The sequence below is a fragment of the Macrotis lagotis genome, chromosome X, assembly GCF_037893015.1.
Source record: "Macrotis lagotis isolate mMagLag1 chromosome X, bilby.v1.9.chrom.fasta, whole genome shotgun sequence".
Lineage (NCBI taxonomy): Eukaryota > Metazoa > Chordata > Mammalia > Peramelemorphia > Peramelidae > Macrotis > Macrotis lagotis.
Genome location: NC_133666.1, coordinates 290,266,351 through 290,289,805, shown reverse-complemented (window position 1 = coordinate 290,289,805; position 23,455 = coordinate 290,266,351). Strand labels below are relative to the sequence as shown.

General features: G+C 36.5%; 1 protein-coding gene across 3 annotated transcripts in view; it reads right to left on the bottom strand.

Annotated features, from left to right (window-relative positions):
* The window catches only part of ADAMTS12 (ADAM metallopeptidase with thrombospondin type 1 motif 12), a 534,583-nt gene that overhangs the window by 466,946 nt on the left and 44,182 nt on the right, over nucleotides 1-23,455 (bottom strand). The window contains exon 2 of one of the 3 annotated variants that reach the window (XM_074208422.1): nucleotides 22,807-22,933. The exons of the other annotated variants lie outside the window; for them this stretch is intronic. Coding sequence (XP_074064523.1) covers nucleotides 22,807-22,933 — 127 coding nt within the window. The remainder of the gene's footprint in view (nucleotides 1-22,806; nucleotides 22,934-23,455) is intronic. 3 annotated transcript variants of the gene reach the window in all.

Sequence of the window (23,455 nt, the reverse complement as noted above, 5' to 3'; positions counted from 1 at the left end):
TATATACCTATATAAAACCTATTATATATATATATATATATATATATATATATATATATATATATATATATATATATATATAAACACCTCCAACTCCAACTTACAAGACAATTCCAAAATCATTTCAAATGTAATATGTACAGGAAAGACTTTGTTTTCTTTACTCTGACCTTTTTTGTTTCCTTAACTTCCCCATTTTTAGGGGCACAAGAATCTTTACAGTCATCCAGGTTCATAACTCCTTGTCACCCGTCTTCTCTCTCTCTCTCTCTCTCTCTCTCTCTCTCTCTCTCTCTCTCTCCCATCTTTTACATTCAGTGGTCATGTCTTGTTAGTTCCATGATTGGGTTGCATCTGTCCCCTTTTCCTCCTCTTCTCACTTGAGGCCAGCTTCTCACTACCACCTGCTGGACTGTTGTCAGGGTCTCCTCATCAATCCTCATGCCCTCTTCAATCTATCCTCTGCATAACTGCCAAATGGATACTCCCAAAACACAGGTTTAGTCCTGAACTGTCCTATTTAAGAGCTTGGCATGAATGAATGAATGAATGAATGAATGAATGAAGTGAGTAAATAAACAAACAAATAAATAAGATGCTAGGCTGGGATTTTCAGGTTAAGGCACAAATTCCTTAGTTCTGCATTTAGAGCCCTAACCAATCTGGCTCCCATCAACTTTTCTGGGTTTTCTGCACCCTCCTTCATGAACCCAAACTGACCTGCTTGCCACTCCCTGTATGTGTCACTCTATTTCTTCAATGTGTCTCTATGCAGGTGGCCCTCAATACTCCCATGTTTGCTTCCCCCTCCTCCACCTCTGCTGCCTTCAAAGCAACTTGAGCGTGACCTCCTACAGGAAGCCTATCTTGATCCCACTGGTTGCTAGAACCTTCACCTCAGAAATTATTTTGTAAATAGGATTTATATTTAATTTTCAATGTAAATATTTTCCTCACTAGAATATTAGGCTCCTTGCCTGGCAATTTGTTGGGGGAGGGGGTCAAAATGTGATTTCAGTGATATAGGGAACTCTACCAATGTGCAGGAGAAATTCATGATCCTAGAGATCTGCCTGGGGCAGAGAAATTAAATGACTTCTCAGGACCACATAGTCATTATATATCAGAGGTGAAACATGAACCCAGATCTTCCCAACTCTAATATGGTCCTTTCTCCACTATGATATGCCACACTGATTATCACATGATGTCTGAAAACACAGTGAATGTTTAATAAATTCTTGTCAAAGAAGTGAATGCCAAATCCCCATTTCAAAGATGTGAGATTGGAGTTCAAAGAAACTAATTCATGATCTTGAAGGTTTCTGCCTATTCTAGATTTCATGATTTGTTCAGAGTTTTCTAGTTCATAAATGCTGGTCCCTCCTTCCCTCTCTTTCTCTCCCTCCCTCTGTCTTTACCCTTCTTTAATTCTCTTTTCTTCTCTCTGTCCTTTCTGTTCTATCTCTGTCTGCCTATCTCTCTGTCTCTCTTTTCTGGTCTCTCTGTTTCTCTCTCTTTCCTTTTCTTCTATATCTCCTCTCTGCCCCAACTACACCACCTGATATTTCTGGAACAAGGTCCCTGTTAAAGTTTTTTTAGGGTGATTTTTTTTCTTTTTAAATAAAATGCTGATAATTTGTTGTTTTTACAGAGTATGGATTTCCTTCTGTGTCCCTTCTCTTTTCCTTTCCCAAGGAGCCACCCCACATAACAAATAATTTTTTAAAGATGAAGAGAAAAAAAAATCCAATCAATACATTGGAAAAAAATCTGAAAATATTTGCAAGATCCCAGGGCCTATGGAGCTTGGTAAAGGAGTAGGAGGAGCTCTCTTATTCTTCTGTACTCTTTAGAGACCAATCTTTGTAATTTTGTGACATTCATTTTCAGCTGCTTGATAGTGATTATCCTGTCTGCTTGTGTGTGTGTGTGTGTGTGTGTGTGTGTGTGTGTGTGTGTGTGGTTTTCTTGCCTCTACTTCACTGTATCTCACTTTGTGCAAGTCTTTTTATATGTCATCAAAATCATTATTCCTTATAAAAAATATTATATTACTTTCATATACTGTAACCTATTAACTCTTATCTAATCAATGTGTATCTGCTTTGTTTACAATTTGTTACCAGAAAAAAAATGTATTGCTATAAATATTGTGATATATATGGGAACTTTCTTTTTATCAATGATTTTAATGTTGCTTATTAAAAAGTTTCACCTAGAAACCTGAACATCTGGAAGGGGCTGGCAGCTGTTGTCTTGGTGCAGCTGAAATCCTGGTTGAATTCTGCTATCAGAACTTTTCTTACTATGACTGTGGGAGGCACAACACACCAAGACCTCCTAGGAAAGATCAGCCACATGGTGAACTAAAATAAATTCATAAATAAAAATAAAAAACTTAGGAACTGCCCCTCCCACCCCGCTCAAATTGAGCAAAATGATCATCATTTATTTGCCTACTCTAATTAAATAAAATCAAAAGCAACTTTGACAAGATGGTTTTGGGTCAGCTTTATGATGGCAAGTATTTCATGGCAGACTGCATTCATAGAAACCAGTGCTTCACTGTTTCCAATCAAAGGGGTAGGTATATTTTCATCTCCTGGCTGTTCCCCATTCAGGATGATTTCTTAAAAACCTGGTGCATCACCCCCCCCCAACACACACACACACACACACACACACACACACACACACACACACACACAAACACAGACACAAAAAGTAGCAGTAGTCAATTCCTGTCTAGGAATTTGCCTACATAGTAACATTATCAAAGCCTCAGAATTACTTATTTTATGAGAAAAAGCCTAAATTGGTTTATTAATCTCTATGTAAGGTGTTATCATGGTTGCCACCTTTCTATTTTAGAACAGATATTTGATCATATTTCTATGTTGAGAGACTACCAATTACTCTACAACTTCAAAAGTCTTTTTAAAAAGTTGTGTGAGCCCTCAAGAGATTAAATTATTTGCCCAAAGTCTGTCTCACAGCTAGAATTTATCAGAGGGTTGGGTCTGAATCCACATCTTCCTAACTCTCATGCCTGCTTACTACTCCCTATATCATGATTCTGAAGATACAAAGATGCAAGAGCTCAGGGAGCTCCAGAGTTCAGCAGTAAGCCCCACGGCTCCACAAAAAAGAATAAGAGAGGGAAAGAGTTAGAGGAAGAGGGAAACAAAGGAAATATGTAATCTATCCTGGGTTCCACTCTTGGTCCTTTGTTACCCAATGTGAAACTCATTTCACTACTCTAGCAATTTTTCATCTAAGAAGTCCCTCCTCATTCACTCATCTAGGTAGGCTATTCTAAATGCCTTTCTTCAATGAGCCTTTAGTAACTCTATCATTCCAGAAACTTAATTCCCACAATAGTATGGGAAAGCCTAGAGCATAAGGACTTGGGTCAAACCTCTAGTTTTCCCTAATTTAGGAAATGTTTTCTCCCAAAGGGGAAAGGATGAGCACAGAATTATAAATGATTTATTTCTGAATTGGGGTTCACCATTTCAGTTTTGAGACAAGATTTCTACAGTAATTTTGTCAGATTTTTCCTGAAAGACATTGGGGTCTGGGAACAGTGCACTTTTCTACAAAAAAAACAAAACAAAAAAAAAACAGAAATCTATTTCCCTCAGTGTTTCCATTAACACTTCAGTCTGATAATCCAGATCTGTCATTTGACAAATAAGTACTTAAACAATTTATTTAAAAATAAATTGCTCCTTCTACCCCCCCCAAAAAAAATTCAATTCATTCTAGTTTTGGAGCAGTTTGCATACACCTAGACATTATTTCCAAGAGGGGTGTATATGCAAATAAACGTTTAACAACCAATTCTCCAAAACTTAGGACAGACTTCTAGATTTATTAACATTTTCTCCACTGCTTTCTTACAAACAGAAGATCAACAAAGCAAAAACAAAAAAATCAAGCCATGATTTGTAGCATTTGTTGATTTCTGAGGTATAAATACTTGGAATGAAAAATTTAATAGTCACATTTTGCTGCAAGTACTATAAGTTTTACTTCCCATTTCATTTTACAGATGAAAAAACTGAAAAATATTTAATAATATGTACCCAGTATGGTGACTAAACCTGGGAAACTTCTGGCTCTATTTTTTTAAATGGCTATTTGTTCTCCACGGAAGAATTAGCTAAAAGAACTTAGCTCAAATTAGTAAAACTGTGTCCTTAGATATTGAATAGCAAGTAAAATTCATTTTCCCAATTGTTTTCTGAACTATTTATAAAGAATTTGAATTTTTGACATCTCCAAAACATGACTAAAACAGCTGGAATGGTTCAAAAGGGGGAGAAAACATTTGAATTCTTTTGCCAAAAGCAAAATTTTAGACTTTGTGGGAGGCAATACTGACTAGTGGTTAGATTTATTAAATGGGAAACAGAAGTCTTTAATTCAGTGTGTCATTTACACATATAGAATAACAAAGTCTCATGAAGTTTTATTTTTTTTCATCTATTCAATGGGAATAATATTTCCTACCTTCACCCTCACTTTGTAAGCCAAGATAAATAGGTCAATAACGTGATTAGACCCCTGCCTATAGAGAATGACTCAAAAATGGACAATGTGAGAACTGAAAATTCTCAGTGTTATTGGACTTTTCACAAATGCTTAAAATGATTGCCTTTTCTATCCTGAATTTTGTTGCAAATTGTCTTCAGCTGTCAAAGGCATGGGTTATTCTCTAGAACAAAGACCTAGTCAAATGTGTTCAGTACCAGGGGCCCCTATACTACATACATATATGCTTACAATTCCATGTATATGTGTGTGTGTGTATGTATTTCTGTTTACACTTCCCACTCTGTTATATCTGACAGAGCATTTCCATTCACAAGTACAAGGCAGGTTAGGATTTATTTCCTGGTCCTCATCCAAGTATTTTGATTTTTTTTTTAAAAAAAAAGACAATTTTTTTAACATAACACATAACATTCTACTTTTATCTATTAATTAAAATCATAACACATTACTTTCTCTTGACCATGGCAACAAGCAGCAAGGACAACTGGAGGACTCAGGGTCAAGTTTAGAATGCGGGAAAAATAGGTCTCATCTCAGAATGTGGGAAAAATAAGCTTCCTCATTGCTCTCCTTCTTTGGTTGAACTTCTGCCTTTCTCCCCCAACTCAATCAATTTGGTCCCCACTCATTGATATTGCGGACATGAACAGTCTTGTTTCTATCTAATAATAGCTCTTTCCAGAATTCAATGCCTGAATTATCACTTATGACACAGTGGCAGAGAAAGGGATCTCAGCTCCCCAATTTCAGGAAGGAAAACTAAAAAAGAAAATTACTGTTGCAAGTACAGTACAAAAGTAGCCTTCAGGAATGAGGAAAAGATGTGACCATTCCTCCCAGATTCTCCCAATTAGTCTCCTCAGGCTGCTGAGAGCAGCACCAACTTTCCTTCATTCTTTTTATGAGCTGATTTTATTTCCATAGGGATGAAGAAGAGATGAACGTCAAGGCGACACAGCAACATCTATTATTGGACAGAAGCAGTTCAGTGACAATGTGGGCAAAGACTAGATACTAAAAATAACAGCACATTCTACCAGAGCTTCTCTTCAGAAGAATTCAGAGTAATTCTCATAACATATTCTATCTCAAAAATGCTTATTAATCACAGATGGAGATTTACCTCCCATCCTTCAAGTTTCAGTTTAGGGAGCAGTACTGTATAAGAGGAGTTGGTGTAGTATAATAAAAAGTACTGTGGGTAAGGTCCTTTTGAAGAGTGAGTGGTTTGACATTTGAGAGGGAAGAGAATTCTATCAAACTCTTAAAATAATCAGTATAAATATTATAAAATATTCTCAAAAACTGATATAGAAAGTACCATCTAGATTGCTTTTAAGACAAATATAGTCTTAATGTCTAACTCAGGGAAGGGTGAAACACAAACAGTAAACTACAGAACAATAACATCAATGAAAATTGATTTTTTTTTTATATTTTTCAAGGCAATGGGGTTAAGTGGCTTGCCCAAGTCCACACGGCTAGGTAATTATTAAGTGTGTGAGGTCAGATTTGAATCCAGGTACTCCTGACTCCAAGGCCAGTGCTCTATTCACTGTGCCACCTAGCCACCCCTGAAAATTGATTTTTTAAATGATAAATAAAATCCTACCAAAAAGACTAAAGCAGTTCATCTAAACATTCATTCCTCATGATCAAGTTGCATTTTTATACTAGAAATTCAAGGATCATTCAAAATTATGGAAATAACCTAAATATTAAAAACAGTAACACCCCAACCTACATGGTTACCTCACTAGAAGAAGGCCTTTGACAAAATATAACAATCATTTATGCTTTAAAAACTTAGAAAGGGAACATTTTAATATCATCTTGTCCTCTCACATTCAAATCTATAATATGGAAGGCACTTAATAAATGTTTACTGACTATTGTTAATAAATAAGAAAATCCAAGAAGTAATAAGAGGAAGAGAGAGAAACTCTATTCTAAATAACTTTTTTTTTAGGATTTTTTGCAAGGCAAACGGGGTTAAGTGGCTTTCCCAAGGCCACAGAGCTAGGTAATAGTGTCTGAGACCGGATTTGAACGCAGGTACTCCTGACTTCAGGGTGGGTGCTTTATCCACTATGCTACCTAGCCGCCCCTAACTCCATTCTAAATAACTACAAAAATACATAAAATATTTGGAAAGGAATCTATCAAAACATTCAAAATAGACATAAAGATTCAATTACAAAGATCTTTAAAAAATTAAGAAAATATAAAAATAACTGGAGGAATATTGGATGTTCATAGCTGAGTCATGCCAAAATAATGAAATCGACAGTATTACAAAGTTAATTTGCAATTTTAATGCTACAGTAATTAAATTATCAAAGAGATACTTCACAGAATAACAAAATTTTAACAATACTGATTTGGACAAATAAAATATTTGGGCTATTGAAAGAAATAATAAAAAGAGTCATAAAATTATGGTAAAAAGCCTTTCCAAATCTCAAAATGTATTCTAAAATAGAATTCATCAAATAAATCTGATATTGTTTTAAAAAACAGAAAAGTAAAGCAATGGAACAGCCTAGTCAAGAGAGAATCAGAAAAAAATAGAATTCAATTAATCAGCATTTGATAAACTGAAAAACAGATTACTTAGGAAAAATCTGATAAAAACTGTTAGGGGAAATTGGAAAGGAGTCTGGAAGAAATTGAACTTAGATTAACATCTTATACCATGTTCCACAATATATTCTAAATGTATATGTGAACATAACATTAAATATCATTGAAAAATTTAGACCTAAAAAATGTGTAATTCATAGTGAGAGATTCTTAACCAAACAAGGGGTAGTGGCAATTACAAAAAATAAAAGATACAATTTTGATTATAAACTGAAGATCTTTTGAACAAACAAAATTAGTGCACTCAGGTTAAGAAAGGAAGCAACTGCAAGTGGAGAACTGAGTAAATTTTATAAAAATAAGAGCCATCATTCAATTGATGAATACTCAATTGATATGAATAGGCAGTTTTCAGAAGAAGAAATAAAAGCTATCTATAATTATAAAGAAAAATGTTCTACATCACTAATAATTAGAGAAATGAACATGAAACAACTTTGAGACATTATCTCATACCTATCAGATTGAAATGCTTGAGAGGGTATGGGAAAATAAGTTCACTAATGCACTGTTGGTAGAGTTGGTAATCTACTCCAACCATTCTGAAGAACAAAATGGAACCCCAGAGGGCTATAAAACTATGCATACCACAATGAGGTCTCTATGCCAAAGATATCAATGAAAATGGAAAAAGACTCATGTATACAAAAAATATTTATAGTAGTTCTTTTGGGGAGGCAAAGAATAGGAAACTGAGGGAATATCCATTGACTAGGGCATGGTTGAATAAGTTAAGGTACATGGTTAGGATGGAATACTAAAGAGAATGGCTTCAGAAAAGCAGGGAGGACTTATATGAATTAAGACAGAGTAAAGTAAGCAGAACTGGGAAAATATCACACATATATAGTAAAAGCAATATTATAAATGATAATCAATTATGAAAGATTTGGCTACTCTAATCAATACAATAATCCATGACAATTACAAAGGACTCATGATGAAAAATATCAGAAATTTTTTTTTAGGTTTTTGCAAGGCAAATGGGGTTAAGTGGCTTGCCCAAGGCCACACAGTTAGGTAATTATTAATGTCTGAGACCGGATTTGAACCCAGGTACTCCTGACTCCAGGGCCGGTACTTTATCCACTGTGCCACCTAACTACCCCATCAGATAGAAAATTAATGAACTCTGAGTGCAGACTGAACTGTATTATTTTCCCCTTATTTTCTTGATTTTGGGGGGGACTGGGAGAGACAACAAGGGAAATTTTTTAAGAGAAGCTGCCAAACATAGGCTCACCTTTATATCTTATAAACTGATCCTTAGTCAATCAGCAGTTCTGTCCAATAAGTTGTTTCTAAGCAATGACTCAAGTCCCTAAATTTTATCAGTTTGTGGAACTGTCCAATTTGATCAGAGACTAGCAATGGCCCTCACCAAGCTCTGGGGTCTCCCAAAATGCATTTAATAAGGGGGAACATATCAAATTTCTCAGGTATTCCCTTAATCGAGCTTCATTATGAAGATTATCAATTTCAATGAATTCAACAAATATTTGTTTCTGATCCATTGGATAAAAATGAAATAGACTCTGCCTTCAAAGATCTATAGAAGTAAGGGGCGGCTGGGTGGTACAGTGGATAAAGCACCAGCCCTGGAGTCAGGAGTACCTGGGTTCAAATCCGGTCTCAGACACTTAATAATTACCTAGCTGTGTGGCCTTGGGCAAACCACTTAACCCCATTTGCCTTCCAAAAACCTAAAAAAAAGAAAAGATCTATAGAAGCTACCACTTTGCTTTCATCCTGAATTCTTCAAATCCTGGCACAGTGCCTTCACAAGTAATAAATACTTGCTGATTTTGAGCATTTTAAACTGATATCATTCCTTATTCCCCATAGCTGTATGTAATTGAATCAATATTGACATTTTTGCAAAAACATAACAGAATTTCCTTCAAAGCAACATTTTAAGCACAGAACTAAATGTGTCAGAGGATGAATAATTCCTCAGGTTGGGAAGATCGAGTTTCCAAATTGCCTTCATGTAAGCCTTTGGCATGTTTCCAGAATCCCTTCCATAAGCCTAGGCTTCCACTGGCAGAACTAAGGCAAAACCAGAAGGAAGAGAATATCAAGAAGGCTTCACACAAGAATTCCATGCCTATGAGAACTGTAGAGAGTTGTCACTGATTTCCTAAAGAGTTAAACAAAAAAAAAAAGAATTAAAAAAAAGAGTTAAACCACTGCATTCAGATTCTTTGAAGTCAGTCATCAAAGGACACACGGCTCTGTACCAAAAATGTTGTTTAACAAGCCTGCTTGTTATATGTATATATATATATATATATATATATATATATATATATATATATATATATATATATATATATATATATGCTTTTTCCACAAAAAAAATCACATTTTTTAAAAAAAATTTGAGACATTACTGATCATTTTAGAAACCTGAATTTTATTTATAGGCCTAATCTTATGCCATCCAGAATAATCAAGGCCAGTGTGGTACTGTAAAGAGGTAATACTAATAGGAATGTTTTTTTTAGAGAGATGGTGGAACTAACATTCTGGAGGCAACTGCCCTTCAGGACTTAACCAAAGAAGAATGCAAATAAAAATCCAAAAAATTTGGAAAAAGTATTTATGTAATGTGTGTGTATGTGTACTTGTATATATTATCTATTTATCTATACTGTAACTAATGGAGGTAAGATCTGAACATCAGTCCTCTTTCTCTTTTCCACAGAGCCACATTGCTTCAAGCATACTCCCTATTGGCACTGTGGGAAAAGTATTGAACTGGGAGTCAGGAAATTGGGGTTCAAGGCCACTCTGATTTTCTAGCCATGTCACTTTGGGCAGGTCACTATATCTATGAATTTTGGTTTCCTCATTTGTGAAATGAAGATTTTAAACTAAATAACATGCAAGATAATATTTAGATAACATGATATCCTACAATAGAACTTAGATGTCCTGACATCTATATTCAACTTTATACAGAATAAACTAGAATAAATAATCCCTATCCAAGGGAAAGATGCATACAATTAATTCTAATCTATGCTAAATATCAAAAGAGAGAGATAATAAAATGCCACAGGAGTTGAGAAGAGAAAGATTAAATAATCATAGATTTAGAGCCGAAAGGGCTCAAAAAGAGCCATTTCAACACACTTATTTTACAGACTGAGGAAGCTGAAGAGGCAATCAAATGATCTGCCTAAATAAGAGAATCACATAAGTTCGGAGTTGGGAGGAATGGCAGAGGGCATTGAGCACAAACCACAGCTACAAAAATACTGATACACAATAAATAGTGATCTAGATATTACGAAAGACCTCAGAGATATGGAACAAGTCTACTTTCTTGCAAGACAGCTGATTCTAATTTGGATAATTCTAACTTCATTAACTTTTATTTGGCCTGATCAAAAAGAGCCTCTTACTGGAGGTAGAAGGTTGGGCAAGATTTGCATAGATGAAAGATTAGGTATCATAAGAAATGACACTGAAGAAGGCAAAGTGCAGTTAGACAAGAGCAAATGGTGAAAATTAGTTGAAGTATATAGAACATATGATTCTTATCTTCAACTGTATCTGAAAAAATACAGGATTTTAAATGTTCTCAAGCTGCTCATCCTAATACAAAAATCTTTCTAACTTTACCTTTCCCGTGATACTGCATAACTGTCAATCACAAATTCTCACAGTCTCCAAAGAATTTAAATTCTCCAAAGAAAATGGAGAGATCTATGATGGGTTTAAGTACACTCCAATATATTACCAATGATGCTTATGAGGCATGATGTAAAGAGATGTTATCCAAGAAACATGTGATTAGAGGCAGACTCATCATGTAGTAAGATGGAATGATAGCCTTAAGTGCTGCCCCTCTGAAATGTGAAAAGGTCTTCAGAACTGAAGCAAATTTTATGGGAAGGATTTAAGGTACTGGAAGAACAAGAACTACACAGAAAGGGGAGAAGGCTTTCTATTACTGGCACTTCTGGATAAAGTATCCAAACTGATGAGACCATAGAACCATTGGAATTTGAATACTGTAGTAGGTAGAAGTATATTGGGGTAGGTGGGGCTTTATGTACAGGAGTACTAGAATGGAAAGTTGGAAAGGACCACAATACAAAAGGCCTTGAATGCCAGAGTAAAAGATTAGCCTTTAATTGGCCTTCACTGATGGCCAGTCAAGTTTTATTGGAAAGAGAAAGCTACAAAATCAGTGTCAGAGGATTTGGACTTAAATGCTGAAATCTTGAAGAGATAGAATATCTCTAACTCTTCCTTCTCATAATAAATTTCTAATTTTTTAATTAACAAAAATCATAGTTTATATGATTATAGGGTCATGGGGTTCCACAAAATGCCTAATGTGTATTATCTTATTCAATCCTCACGACAATACTGTAAGGTTTTCCTCAATTGGCAAAGAGGAAACTAGAGTCTCAGAAATGAAGTATGAATCTTATGATCACAAAGAAATAATTAGAGGATAGTTTCAAATTATAGTACCTCAACTATAAGAACTTTCTGGGGCAGCTAGGTGGTACAGTGGATAGAGCACTGGCCCTAGATTCAGGAGTACCTGAGTTCAAATCCAGCCTCAGACACTTAATAATTACCTAGTTGTGTGGCCTTGGGCAAGGCACTTAACCCTACTGCCTTGCAAAAAAAAACTTTCCACTTTCCACTATTTCATACTTCTGAAAAGCAAGGGTATAAGATTCAAGCTATAGCAGCTTGAATAACAATTTTCCTCAGTGATGGGTTTTGTGAAAGATACAGAGAACGGGTTTTATACATGCCTGTGCTGACAAACAATTCCTCCAGGAGTGTTCCTCCTGTTATAAAACAAAACAAAAATAATAAAAATCCATCTGTCCCTCCACTCTCTTGACACCACATGGCTATCTTTCCCAAGTCAAAAAAAAAAAAAGACCTGAGGCCATTTATAAACAGTATGACTTTCTTCAATTGAGCTGAAGATGGTGACAAAGAACAGATTGTGTCTTAGGTGCTCTCTCATAAAACTCATAAACTAAGGACTCTAACTAAATTTTCAAGAGGCAGAACCCACAGAGGGACCCAGGGAGGCAGTTCTCCTAACTCAAGGTGACCTGGAAAAGAGCAGAAAGGCTCTGCTCCCCAGGGTTGGAGGGGTGGCCCGTCAGAGGGGTTGGCCCACCAGAGTGAAAGAACTTCAGCCTCCCGGAGGCAGCCCCAGGGTGCTGGGAGCTGAAGCTCACAGCAGCGGGGGAGTTTCCTGAGCTACACTCCCGGGGGGGGGGGGGCACAAGGCACAAATTGGGCAAACAGCAGGGGGACCTCTGCCAGAGTGAGCACATGAAGCCCAGCCCTCAGGGCACACAGCGAGTGCTTGGCCAAGGCAGCCCAGATGCAGGAACCAGAAACAGGTGGAGCCAGTAAGCAGGAGCCCCCAGAGCATGAGCCCATTGAACCTAAGGAGGGGAGTGAAGAGAGACTGCAGAGCTCTGTCCTCTGCCCCTGGAACAGGACTCTGGGGCTCTGACCACATTCAGATCCTGATTGCAGTCTAGGCCCCCCCATAGAACAGCAGGACCCCCCCCCACCTCAGCCCTGTGGCAGAGGGGGGCACTTATGGTCATTCACAGACCAGGAGGGAGGACAGAGCCTCACACATGGAGATCCTCGTGGGAGTGTCCCAAAAGCTAAGGAAGCACCTCCAAAACAGGCTTAGGCTGGGAAAATGAGCAAGCAGAGAAAAAAGAGGAACACCATTGAGAAATATTTTGCATATGAGCCCAAGAAGGATCAAATCATTCAGTCTGAAGATGAGGAAGCACAAGCTCCTGCATCTAAAGACTCCAAGAAAAACAGAAATTGGGATCAGGCTACGACAGAGCCCAAAAAAGACTTTTGAAAATCAAATGAGGGAGTTAGAAGAAAAACTGGGAAAAGAAAGGAGAGAGATGCAGGAGAAACATGAAAATGAAGTCAGCATCCCAGTCAAGGAAATCCAAAAACATGCTGAAGAAAATAGCATGCTAAAAACCAGCTTAGGTCAAATGGATAAAACAGTTCAAAAAGTTATTGAGGAGAAGAATGCTTTAAAAAGCAAAATTGGCCAAATGGAAAAAGAGATAAGAAAACTCTCTGAGGAGAACAAATCCTTCAGAAAAAGAATAGAACTCAGGGTGATTGATGAATTTACCAGAAATCAGGAATCAATACTTCAAAAACCAAAAAAATGAAAAATTAGAAGAAAATGTGAAATATCTCATTGAAAAAAACAACTGATATGGAAAACAGACTTAGGAAAGATAATTTAAAAATTATTGGAATACCTGAAAGTCATGATCAGGAAAAGAGCCTTGACATCATTTTCAAAGAATTACTACAGGAAAATTGCCCTGATATTCTAGAAGCAGAGGGCAAAATAGAAATGGAGAGAATCCACCGATCCCCCCTGAGAAAGAGATCCCAAAAAACCAACCCCTAGGAATATTATAGCCAAATTCCAGAGCTCCCAAGTCAAAGAGAAAATATTACAAGCAGCCAGAAGGACACAGTGCAAATACCATGGAACTGCAGTCAGGATCACACAGGACTTAGTAGCAACTGTATTGGAAGCTCGTAGGGCTTGGAATATAATATGCCATTAGGCAAAAGAGCTGAATGTCCTCTTCCAGGAAAAAAGGATGGACTTCCAATGAACCAGGGGAATTTCAAATGTTCCTGTTGGAATGGCCAGAGCTGAACAGAAGGTTTGATTTTCAGATACAGGACTCAGGTGAAGCATAGAGATTGGTCAAGAAGGGGAAAATATGAGGGACTTGATGATGAACTGCATGTATTCCTGCATAGAAAAAATGACACTGATAATACTCATATGAATCTTCTAAGTTAATAGAGCAGGTAGAAGGAGCTGTTGTAGTTGAAGCATGGGAGAAAGCTGAATTTGAAGATAAAATATGGTGTAAAAATGGAGTCAATAGAAAAAAGGGAAATGTAATGGGAGAAAGAAAAAGGAGAGGGGGAAATAGGCCAAGATATTTCATATAATAAGATTTTTCTTTATTACAATGAGCTATTGCAATGATATGGAAGGTGGAAGGCAAGGGGGAATGAGGGAATCTTCGCTCTCATCAGAGGTGGCTAGGAGAGGAAACAGCATATATACTCAGTGGAGTATAGACATCTGGAGTAAGAAGGAGGGTGGGGACAGGGGGAAGGGGAGATGTGAGTGATGGAGGAGAGGATGGACCATGGGGGGGAGAGTGGTCAGATATAACACATTTTCTTTCTTACTTCTTGCAAGGGGCTGGGATTGGAAGACCTGTCCGGGACCATAGGGCCAGGTGGATGCTGGGCCTAAGGGGTGGGAGGGGGGCTCAGGCCATCTTGGCCCCAGAGCCAGGGATCTATCTGCTGTGCCACTCAGCTACCCTACAGCAGAGTCAGAGTGAAAGGAGAGAGAAAATAGAGTACATGGTAGTGGAGAAATATGAAAGGAGGGAGTTGCGATCAGTAATGGCAATGGTGGAAAATTATGGAAGTAACTTTTGCCATGGACTTATAACATTAAGAATGTGATCCACCTGCAACAGAGTTGGTGGTGTTGAAAGACTGAAGCACATTTTTTTATTATTATTATTTGTGGGGGGGAGTGCAGGGCAAATGGGGCTGGGTGGCCTGCCTGGGGCCGCACAGCAGGGTGATTGTTGGGTGTCTGAGACCAGATTTGGACCCAGGTGCTCCTGGCTCAAGGGCCAATGTTCTATCTGCCACCCAGCCACCCCTACTATTATTACTATTTTATTTTATTTTGGGTCTTTTTTTTTTTTTGGTTTTTGCAGGGCAGTGGGGTTCGGGTGGCTTGCATGTCACACAGCTAGTTGGTTGTTGGGTGTCCGGGGCCGGATGTGGGCTTGGGTGCTCATGGCTCCAGGACTGGTGCTCCAATCATTGTGCCACCTGACCATACCTACAATTATTACTATTATTTTTTTATTTTAATTTTTTCTCTCCCCTTTATTGCTCAAGCAAGTCTATATTTATGGGGGGGTATTTTGTTTACTCTTAAACAAGAATATTTTATTAATGTAAAAAAGTATTTGTACAAAATGAGAATAAATATTAAATAAAAAATTAAAGGAAAAAATCATAAACAGTATGACTCTGAAGGATGAGTATTTGACTGCTTGAGACAAATAGTAGGGATGAACTGATTAAGTACTTATTGGCCACATTAAAATTCAAATAGGAAATCAGGTAAATCAGGCAGCTACCCATATTATGTGATTTGAGAGTTTCACTACAACCCCCCAAAATCCTATTATATCCATAAAACCTACCATTAGTGATTTATTTATTGTGCTAATCATTTAAGTACATAGTAGGAGTTTAGCAAAGTGGTTGGAAAAGACTGAGGAATGAAGAATCCAGGGTCCTAGGTTCAAATCCTGCCTGTTTGACTTTGGGTATTCCTAGGCCTCAGTCTTCCCATTTGTCAAATAAGGGAGTAGAGTGTGTCTGTGTTTGTGTGTGTGTGTGTGTATGTGTCTGTGTGTGACTATATCTCTCAATCATTGGATTTGGAGTCACAGGTACTTGGCCTTGGTTCTAGAAGCTCAAGCTCAGAAAGCTAAGAACAAATCGATGGTCTAAGCCTCAGTTTCATCAAACTGAGGAGGCTGGAGGATAAGAGCTCTAACTCTAAGGGTAGCATGAGGAAGGTACCTATGGGTTATATTTTGGATAGGATCTTTCCCATTCTGGGTTATAAATGAAGGTGTTCAAAGAACCAGAGAACAGAGACATTTTTCTGGATTCCTAATTTCTTCATAGGAAATGTGACTGGTCCTGTGCTAGTGGGGAGAGGGAATGTGCTAATCATTCAGTCAACATGCATTCAATCATTCAATAAATCTATATAACCTATGATTTACATGGAAGAGAGGTAGTCAGGAATTGCAGAGAACTGACCTGGGTTCAAGGTCCAACTCTGAGACAGTGTAACCCTAGGGAAGTCACTGAGCTTTTGGGTGTTCCAAGCAACTCTCTAAAACCACAGGTTGCATAAAGATTGCCAATTTACATTTCCATGAGGTAGAAAAACAATTTTAAAAACCACTTCCAAATTTAGAAAAAAAAAGAATAGGGTCTTATTCAAAGGAATTTATATATTCCTTCCCCTTCAGTCTTTCAAGGCAACCATTTAGAAAATGCAGACACTTGTCAGACAGAAAACTCATTAAATCTCACCTTAGTGTTAATTCATTCATCAGATCTCTCTTCTCTAAGAGACCCTGAAGACTTGATGCCATAATGCAATTAACTCTAAAAATTACAGAAGCATTGAAAGAGGGGAATGAAGCCTAGATCAAAGAGAGGCTATGGACACATAATGTATAACCTTTGCAGATTCTGACAATCTGTTTAGGGCCAGCCCCAGACAAAAGTAAAAAAAACCACAACAACCCCCTTTTCTGATGATTAATCATTCGACTAATAGTGCTAAGATTTTGTGAAGCCAGAAAATTCTTGGAACCCATCCATTTCTTTCTGGAATCTGCCCTGGGCCCTGCAGGGAATGCCTTTGAGCTCAGCTGGGTGAGATTCCAAGGCAGAGGTAAGACTACATTCCATTAACATCCCTTGAACTGCAATGCCTTTCCAGGGGATGTATTTATTTTGTCAAATGGGTATTTAAAAGAATAAACCAAATAGACAAGTGTCAAATGACATGACCAGGTAGACAGTCCAAGGGATGTAAACTTTCTATGGCGCAATAACTTAAACACTGGGTAAAGTACCCCTGCAAATCATTGTTATGTTTAGAAATATTTATCTAAAAGAACCTTCAATTACAAGTTCCTTTCTAAACACACAGACTTTCTATCCAGCATCACAGATTCCCTCACTATCACCAAAATAGATTTTCAAAAAATTAAACTAACACTTCCAGACAATGGAAAATATAACAGGACTACTATTATTTAACCTGAAAATAGGTTACATTTAAATTAAGTTATAGTTGAATTCAATATCCTCTCTCAAACACTTCAAAAATAATTATGTTGAGATTTGTGACTAAAAAAATCATTTTCCAATTTTACTTTTCCCCAAATCCCCCAGAAATATTTGGCTCCAAATGTCTTTGCAGCACCCAGATTTCAGAGTGAATTCTAAAAAAAAAAACCAACTATCTCAGGTTCAAGGAACATGACTCATGAGTCCTATCAGTATGTTTAATTTGAACAGTCAGTCCAAGTGTGCAATGCCTTCCCACAAAAAATAAATAAGGCATTTAATGAAATGACATAGTAGGAAAAAGCAGCAATGAAATATTTTCCCTATTAAAACTGGTAACACCATCCTACAAAGGTCTGTATATCAATTACTATATATATATATATATATATATATATATATATATATATATATATATACATGTAATACATATATACAAATACACAATAGTATAGGACGTACTAGAGGGGAATACAAGCAAGGAACAAGAATTGTATGCCTAAGTAAAAGATTAATTCATATCTTCTCTACTGCAGGGCCACCAAGTCCTGATGAAATGGTGGCTAAAAATCTATTTAGTGTCAAGTTTGTCCCCTGCTGGTCTCATGACTATACCCAATACTACACTTTTGGACATATATGTTTCCATTCAACACTTATTTGAAGGTGTCTGCTCAAACAGATGCTGCTAGGAAGTACAGTCAAGTTCCAATAAATGCTACTGCCAGTCCATTCTACTACATTGTCTGAATTTCTTTTTAGTTTTTTGATTCTTAAGGGAAGCATAGGCACCCATAGCTTTTTTTCCCTTATAGTAGCTCTTTTAGAAAAGGTAGAAAAACCTTGCCTCAGAACAAGCAAAAAGCTAGTTATCCTTTGGGTTATTCTCTTTTGTTCCCTTCAGAGTTTTGACTATGCTACAAAGATTATCATCTCTCAGGCAGTAAATTCACACGAAATCAAATTCTTTAGTACAAACAGTAGGATCCTTCCAACTAGCCAATATCTCTAGGCTTAATCTTAATTTTTGACTCAATTTTCTTATAAGATGTCCATGGGCAAACCACTTTTGGATATTGTAAGTAATGCCTTTCAATTTTAATCTCTGAGGGCTGGAGTATAAATAACAAAATGATTATTTATTCAATGGCTATTGAACATCTCTGGGGTTTAGTGGTTTTATCACATAAGAAAGTAGATAGGGAAGGAAGGGAAATAAAGTTAAGCTCAAATAATGAGGTTATTATCATTTTTGCTTAGCCATTTCCTATGCAGATATGGTAAAAAAATCTTTAAACCTCAAATGCCCCCCCAAAACAGACATGAATATGATTGGAAAAATCTAGAATATTAAGTATTGGAGTCATATTTCATATATTCACACTAAAGAATTACAGCTACAAGAATAATCCCTAAGACATGCATATAGGAATACATTCCACACTCCCTATGTTGAACTTGACCATTGGCATTTTCCGGCGACAGAATTTACACACTGTCACTAAGCTCTACCACAAAGATGAACTCTCATATGATGTCGTTTTACTGATAGCACATTTACAACACTATACAAATGGATCTCACTGCCCACTTCAGTAAACAAATAAAAAGGAAGGAAAAAGAAAGAGACAGAGACAAGCCTAGAAAGCAGAGATTTGGGGGGGGGGGACTAGGATAGAAAGTAGGGAAAAAGTTGAAAGGAAAAGGAAGGAAAACAGAAACAAGAAAAGAGAGAGAAGTTGGACAGACAAATCTTATTATATCAAGCACAGTATTTACTGATCTTTTGCCCCATGCTGCTTTTCCATAAAGAAACAAAGTATTGATTTACCACTCTGATAATATTGCATTAATATTAGGAAACATTAAGAATTACAGTATCTCCAACAACATTCATTTTGCTATTTATAAAAGGCTTTTCTCCAAGAAAGACGGCATTCTATGTCCCAATAGAACAAGAAACTGGTATATTACATAAAAAAATAAAAATGTCATGGATCTGACTTATAAGAATGCAAATGTTTTTCTGGAAAAATCCAGAATAAAATCTGATCCCAAGCCTAATATATCAACATTCAATTTTAATATAATTTTAGTGTCTTATTTTCCCCTCCCTATGATCCAAGATCAAATCTTATAGAATATATAGTTGTACAATGACTTTCAAAGAGCTCAATAAATATTTATTGAATAAATGAAAAAATGTATATAACTGAGCTAAATGTGAGATTCATCTTAAGTGGACTCTGAGCCCCTTCTTGTTTTAAACAAGAGCTATGTCTAATAAAGGTACTTAAATGGAGAAGTGATTATCAGGAAGACATGAATCTGAATCCTGCCTTAAATATTTAACTAGTTCTATGATCTAGGGCAAATCACTTAACCTTTCTCAATCTCAGTTATCTATAAGGTGAAAATAATATTTAATAACACCTATCTCACAGGGTTAATGTGAGACTCAAATGTGTTAACTGTAAACTTTAAAGTACTATATAAATTATATGAAGATGATGATGATAATGATGACAATAACCATAGGAATCCTCCAAGCCTCAATCCCAAATCCTCTTATTTATGCCCTCCATACTATCTCCTTTGGTGTTTTCATCAGCTCTCATTAGTAACATTATCTTTCCTTGTAAATGATTTGAGATTGATGTATCTATACTTAAATTGTCTTCTAAGCCTGCTTCCCATTACTAACTTTTGAACATCTCAAAATGGATTTCACATAGACATTTCAAACTTAACATGTCCAAAATTATTGATGAAAAATACACTAATATTGTACTCTGAAATTTAGGCACAAATCTGCTAGAAACAATTTCTTATAATGTAATTTTATTTAAAATCCAAGAATTTCTAACTTAGAGAAATGTCCAAATTGACAAAGTCCCTCCTTCATACCCTCAAACATCTTTCTCAAAAGACAAAAGTAAATAGCATTTATAGGGATTTTGAACTAGAAAAAAAATCATGTTAAAATACAAACTGAGGTTAATAATATACTCTACTTCTAATAGAACAATTATCATATAATCTAGAACTGCTCATTTATTTTCCTGACCTTTCACTGAAAGGTTTGAAAGGGACTTCTTTGAGACATTACACTAATTCGGGAATTCTTAACCAGGGACTGTGGACTTTTTTACATTTTGATAATTGTATTTCAATAAGAATGATTTCCTTTGTAACCCTATATACTTTATTTTCCTGGAGGTTCATTCACTTTCCTAGACCAACAATGGGTTCTTGATACACACACACACACAAAAAAAAGTTTATGAACCTCTACTGTATTTTGCTTCTTTGAGAAAGAGAGAAAGGCCTGACCTCAAGTGAATCTTAAAGCTAATTCCTCAGGGGATGGAAAGGCAAAGCTCTTAACTAGACAAGTAGTATATTTTTAAGTTTGCTTATCAGTTAAATTGTTGATGATGGTATTCAAGGCGGTTCCATTACACCAGCATTACTGCTTTTTAGTGAGGTCTTGATTTTTTGTTTTTAATCTTCTACAAATTCCTAAAGAAAAATCTAGAAAGAATCTTTGGCTGGAGAAACAAAAATTAATCCTTAATATTTTCAGTTAAACTAAAAGGTTTTTTAAATATCTTTAATAAAAAACGGAATTTATCTTTTCCTCATATCTTCCCTTTTTTACAACTTTGTTATCTCGTTCCCAGTTGCCCAGGTTCACAACCTTAGTGTCAGGTTATATTCTTTATTCCTAATCATCCCACTTATATAATCTACTGCCAAATCTTATCATTTCTATCTTCTCCACATTTCTTATTTATATCCTCTTATCCCCTCTCTCACATAGTCACCACTCTGATATAAGCCTTGTTATTGTTCAGTCAGTTCAATCATGTCTGACTCTTTGTGACCCCATGAACTACAGCACCCAAATCCTTCTGTTCTCCACTATCTCATGAAGTCTGTCCAGGTTCATGTTCATTACTTCCATGACATAATCCATTTCACCCTGCATCATCCCCTTTCCTTTAATCTCTCCCAGAAGCAGGGTCTTTTCCCATAAGTCCTATATTCTCAGTAAGAGGTCAAAGTATTTAAGCTTCAACTTCAGTAGTTGTCCTTCCAAGGAATAGTCAATAAGAAATATTGATATGGGGGCAGCTAGGTGGCACAGTAGATAGAGCATCGGCCCTGGAGTCAGGAGTAACTGAGTTCAAATCCGGCCTCAGACACTTAATAATTACCTAGCTGTGTGGACTTGGGCAAAACCCATTTGCCTTGCAAAAAAAAAAAAAACCTAAGAAAGAAAGAAAGAAAGAAAGAAAGAAAGAAAGAAAGAAAGAAATATTGATATGATCTCCTTGCTGTCTAGGGAATCCTCAAAAGTCTCTAGCACCATAATTCCAAAGCATCTATTCTGCAGTGTTCATCTTGCCTTATAGACTAACTCTGATAGCCTAGACTATTGCAAAGGCTTGCTGAAGGCTCTCTCTTGTTTTAAGTCTACCCTTGCTGTAGTCCATTCTTCGCTCAGTTGCTTAATCTTAAAGCATGGGTTGACCATAACATCACTCCCTGCTAAGCAACAAATTCCAATGGCTCCATATCAAATATAAAATGCTATTTGAGATTTAAAAGCCATCAAGATCTGATCCTTTCTTATTGTTTCAATCTTCTTACATTTTATTCCTTTCTATATACTGTACAATCCAGAGATACTAACATGCTTGCTGTTTGTTGGAAATGCCATCTCCAATACTGTGCCATTTCACTAACTAACCTCCGTGCATAGAATATTCTCCCTTCTCCCTTCTATGTTTAAATATCAATCTCAAGAAGATCCTTCCTGATCCCCTCCATTGTTGATGCCTTTCCTTGAAGATTTCCTATGTTTATAAGATTACTTACATTTAAATACCCTATATATATATGCAAATATGTTTATATCTACACAAACATATATTTGTATTGCACATGTATAAGAATGTGCATGCATATTATTGTATACATAGTCTACATTATGTAAGATCCTTTTTATGTTAACTATGTGTATGTATTCAAGTAGTTATATAATTTAGGTATTTCTAGCAAAGTATACTGTATTTATAGTAAATATAATTAATTTTAGTGGAATTTCATCAGCAGTAGAGGGGATCAAGAAAGACCTCTTGTAAAAGGTGAGATTTAATCTAGAAAGTTGAAGGAAGCTATATTGATAGGAAGATAGATATGTATGTGAATAAATATACACATAAATAATGCGGGATATGTTCAAGGAAAATGTGAGGATTGCTCTCCACCTATGATGTCCAACTAAGCCACCCAACTCTCATCTGTGGCTCCAAGAAGCTGTAGCATGCATAGTGGTCACACCAGGGTAAACATTGTAACTTGTCCCTTACATAGTGATATCATTTTGGTCTTCTTTGATAATGAAGGACAAGAACCAAACAAATGACAAATAAAACCTACACACACACATGCCCACTATGTATATACTGTGTATATACATACATGAATATATTATTAGCTACATATCTTGCATGTACTTTGTGGGAAGGAGGGGGACAGGCAGTGATACCTGCTATGTGTATACTGTGTATATGTATAAATATATTATTAGCTACATACCTTGCATGTACTTTGTGGGAAGGAAAGGGACAGGCAGTAATCTCCCTTGAAATATTGAAATCTCCTGGGGGCAGAGTCAAGATGGCAAGGAGAAGCCAGAAAGTCGTGTGAGTTCTTCCCAGTTTCCCTTGAAAATAATGTTAATCACGTCTCTAAAAGATTCTGGCGTGAGAGAAACCACAAAAGTAAAAATGAAAGTGAAACAATTTCCCAGTCCAAGATAACTTAGGGGGGACTTTAGTAAAGGTCTGCTCACTTGGGTAAAAGGGAGAACAGTCCAGGGCAGGTGCTAGCCATAGACTTTGGGGCACAGCACAACAAAACAACCAAGTCCCCCCACCCCAGACTGGCCTGGCAAGCAGCTGGGAAGGCTCATGTCACAGTGCAACAGGCATACTGCCAGCCCCAAAGACCCAGCACAGAAAACTACTGACCCCTGTACCCCAGGAAGAGAGATCAACTTTAAGAAACTCACAGAAAAGCCAAACTCAGAAGAGTTAACAATGTCAAGATATCTTATATGTAAAGGCTTGATATAAATTGGTCTCAAGCCCAAAAAGTCCTTTTGAAAGAGCTCAAAAAGGATTTTAAAAATCAAGTAAGAGAGGTGGAAGAAAAATTGAAAAAATAAACGTCATATAAGAGAATT